Source organism: Alligator sinensis, unplaced genomic scaffold (genome assembly GCF_000455745.1).
Source record: "Alligator sinensis unplaced genomic scaffold, ASM45574v1 scaffold1244_1, whole genome shotgun sequence".
NCBI classification, from domain to species: domain Eukaryota; kingdom Metazoa; phylum Chordata; order Crocodylia; family Alligatoridae; genus Alligator; species Alligator sinensis.
This window is the reverse complement of record NW_005842591.1, coordinates 159322-162680: the sequence shown is the minus strand read 5'-3', so window position 1 is coordinate 162680 and position 3359 is coordinate 159322. Positions and strand designations below refer to the sequence as shown.

Sequence of the window (3359 nt, the reverse complement as noted above, 5' to 3'; positions counted from 1 at the left end):
GGGGGAGTCCGTGCCGGGCAAAGCCTCCCGTTGCCGTGGCTGCCGCCTGGCTGCTAGCCGGCGCGGAGGCGAGGAAGTGGCACCTGTTCCCGTTGCTGGGAACCAGCCGGGTTTGGGGGTTTCCAGGCTGGGGGGTGCCCGGCTGCTTCACCCATGCCCTTCCCCGTTGCCTCCCAGGTGGACAAGGGCGTTGTGCCGCTGGCCGGGACCGACGGGGAGACCACGACTCAGGGTACGGGGGCCACGGGCGCCTGGGGTGGGGGACAGAGGCACGGGGTGCAGCGGGGCCGGGGGGACCCGCGGGCGCCGGCTGAGGGCGCTGGTGTGTGCGGCAGGTCTGGATGGGCTGTCGGAGCGCTGCGCCCAGTACAAGAAGGACGGCGCGGACTTTGCCAAGTGGCGCTGCGTGCTGAAGATCAGCGAGCACACGCCCTCCGCCCTCGCCATCCTGGAGAACGCCAACGTCCTGGCACGCTACGCCAGCATCTGCCAGCAGGCGAGGCCCGGGGCATGGGGAGGCGGGCGGCTGGGCTCCGCGGGCCCTGGCCCCCCCTGACAGGCTGGTTCCATGCTCCATGCTTGGCAGGATATGGCCCTGCGGCTCTGCGCGGCGTGGAGCAGCCCAGGGGTGCTGAGATGGGCAGGCCTCGCCGGGTTGTGGCACGTGGTGCCCATCCAGCAGGTTTAGGGGCAGGAGCAAGGCTGGCTGGACAGGGCAAGGGCCTGGCAGGCTGGGGCTGCCCCGTCTCACACAGCTACTCCACCTGTCCCCTGCAGAACGGCATCGTGCCCATCGTGGAGCCAGAGATCCTGCCTGACGGGGACCATGACCTGAAGCGCTGCCAATATGTGACCGAGAAGGTGAGCAGGGTCGGGGAGGGCTGCTTGCTGCCGAGCTTGCAACGGAGCTGCCTGGAGCCCAGTGCCCGGTGGCACGTGGCCGCCCATGGCCGGAGGGTCTGGCAGGCCTGGAGGAGCCGGGCGCTGTGCCCTCCTTACCAGGGGCAGGAGGGAGATGCTGGGGGCACGGGGGCTGAGCGCTGGTGGCTGCGGTTCCAGGTGCTGGCTGCTGTGTACAAGGCGCTGAGTGACCACCACGTGTACCTGGAGGGCACGCTGCTGAAGCCCAACATGGTGACCCCGGGCCACTCCTGCCCCACCAAGTACAGCCCTGAGGAGATTGCCATGGCCACTGTCACTGCGCTGCGCCGCACCGTGCCGCCCGCCGTGCCAGGTACACCAGCTGCTCCTGCCGTCGGTGCCCGCGTGGGGCTGGGCTCGGGGTAGGCGGGAGGGGGAAGGCAATCCTTTCCTGGTCCCACGGGCAGTCGCCCGGCTCACCACCCGGCCTGGCTTCCAGGGGTCACCTTCCTGTCCGGGGGCCAGAGCGAGGAGGAGGCGTCCATCAACCTCAATGCCATCAACAACTGCCCCTTGGCCCGGCCGTGGGCCCTGACCTTCTCCTACGGCCGCGCGCTGCAGGCCTCGGCCCTCAGCGCCTGGCGTGGGCAGCGGGACAACGAGAACATGGCCACCGAGGAGTTCATTAAACGCGCCGAGGTGAGGAGTGGGGTCGGGGTGGGAAACCCCCTGCTCCCTGGCTGGGCTGCGGCCGGCCTGGCGCTTCCACGAGCCCGTGGCCGGCGATGTGGGGGTGGGACTGGTGCGATGGGCTGGGGCTGCATGCTGACGTGAGCAGTGCCCGTCGCGGGCAGGGCTTGGTGGTCTGCGCTCCTTGTCGGGGGCTCGGGCTTGTGCCCGGCGTGGGCTGACGGATCTCTCCGGCATCCTAGGTGAACGGCCTGGCAGCTCTGGGCAAGTACGAGGACAGCGGAGAGGACTCGGGCGCCGCGGGGCAGTCCCTGTACGTGGCTAACCATGCCTACTGAGCCGGCCGGCGCCAGCCCGCCGACCCCCACTGCTACCTTCCGTGTCCGCCACCACCGCACCCAGCTTTTGTCCGTAGCCGCCAAAGGAGCCACGTAGCCGCTCCGTGCCCAACCGCCAGTGCCCGAGAGAGGCGGCGTGGGGAGGGGGAAGAGGAGCTCATCTCGCTTGGAAGCGCAGCCCCCTCTCGTGCTTTGCCCATGCCCGATGCCCTAGCGTGGGCGGGGGGCTGGGGCGGCTGCACTCGCTGGGGCATCGCCCGGGGCTTCCTCCCCGCTTCCCCCCGGGTGAGGTGGCGGGAGGGGAGCGAGCCCGGCGGGGCAGGGGGGACCTCCCCGCTCTGGGGCGAGGGCAGTGCTGCCCGCTGTGAGCAAGAGTGCACCTTGTGACGCCGTCGCTGTCGCTGGCACGTGCTCCCTGCCCCGTGGCGGGCGAGCCGGCCCGCGGGAGCCACTTACTGCCGCGTGTGTTGTGTTCTCCGTGTGCACCCGATGTACCAAATAGTCTAACGAATAAACTGTAGAGAGTGACGCCGTCTGCTGTGTCTGTGCGGGGGCCAGGGGGTGCACGGCGGGGGAGGAGAGCGGCGCGGGGGCACCTGGCCAGGGCCCCTCTCCGAGGCCGGGGGAGCATGGGGCGCCGGGGCTGCAGGGGGTGGGCCTGGCTGCAGGGGCCTGGCCGGCCTGTGGCACCCGGCTGGCAGGGAGCCGAGCTGCCGGCTTGCAGCCTCCCCCCGGCCGGCAGGGAGCGAGGGAGGGAGGAAGCGCCTGGGCCCAGCCGCTGAATCACGGCTCTGGAGCTGCCTCCGAATGCCCTTCATGTGGCATCAAGGACACGCGTGTCAGGACAGCTCCGGCGACTTCTGCGTCACGGTTTCGGGTGCTGCCGTCACCGGGCCCAGCCCTGCTGCCGGGCGAGGGCTCCCCCGGGGCTGGGGGGTCCCAAGGGGTTCAGCCCCTTGTGCCCACCCGTGGCCCCTGTGTGGCACGGGCGGGACAGGCCGCACTGCCTGCCCTTGCGTGCGTGGGGGCGCTGGGACCCCCTCAAGGGCCGGTCCTGCCCCAGTGCTGTGCAGGGTGGGGGCATCGCTGGGAACGTGGCGGGGCACCCGCCTCCCAGGGCAGAGGCAGGGCCGGGGGTGGGGGGCATTGCCACCCTGGGGCAGGGCCATAGGGGAGGAACTGCTGCCCCATTGCAAAGGGGGGAAGGCATTGCTGTCTGGGGGGGGCACTACTGCCCCAGAGCAGGGGGGCACCGCTGCCCGGGGCGCAGGGGCTCGCAGCTCCTTGTGGTCTGCAGGGGGCGCCCCCCGCCTCCGAGCCACGTGCCGTCCAGGCCCCGCCACGTGCCTCCGGCTGTGCGCAGGCGCACCTGAAATCCCACGGGCCCGCGGGCGAAGCAGCCCTAGGCATTTCGTGTCCCTTCCAGGCCGCCGTACCTGGCCCTGCCCCGCCCCCCCGCAGCCCTGATTC

General features: G+C 71.4%; 2 protein-coding genes across 2 annotated transcripts in view; both read left to right on the top strand.

Moving 5' to 3' along the window:
- The window catches only part of ALDOC (aldolase, fructose-bisphosphate C), a 3093-nt gene extending 676 nt beyond the window's left edge, over nucleotides 1-2417 (top strand). Inside the window, exons 3-8 of the mRNA XM_025214564.1 lie at nucleotides 178-232; nucleotides 336-496; nucleotides 778-861; nucleotides 1060-1234; nucleotides 1361-1560; nucleotides 1794-2417. Of these exons, the coding sequence (XP_025070349.1) occupies nucleotides 178-232; nucleotides 336-496; nucleotides 778-861; nucleotides 1060-1234; nucleotides 1361-1560; nucleotides 1794-1889 (771 nt within the window). The 3' untranslated portion in view covers nucleotides 1890-2417. The remainder of the gene's footprint in view (nucleotides 1-177; nucleotides 233-335; nucleotides 497-777; nucleotides 862-1059; nucleotides 1235-1360; nucleotides 1561-1793) is intronic.
- Nucleotides 2418-2696: 279 nt separating this feature from the next.
- Nucleotides 2697-3359, top strand: part of PIGS (phosphatidylinositol glycan anchor biosynthesis class S) — a gene marked incomplete at its 3' end in the record, with an annotated part of 6488 nt that continues 5825 nt past the window's right edge. Inside the window, exon 1 of the mRNA XM_025214600.1 lies at nucleotides 2697-2759. Coding sequence (XP_025070385.1) covers nucleotides 2697-2759 — 63 coding nt within the window. The remainder of the gene's footprint in view (nucleotides 2760-3359) is intronic.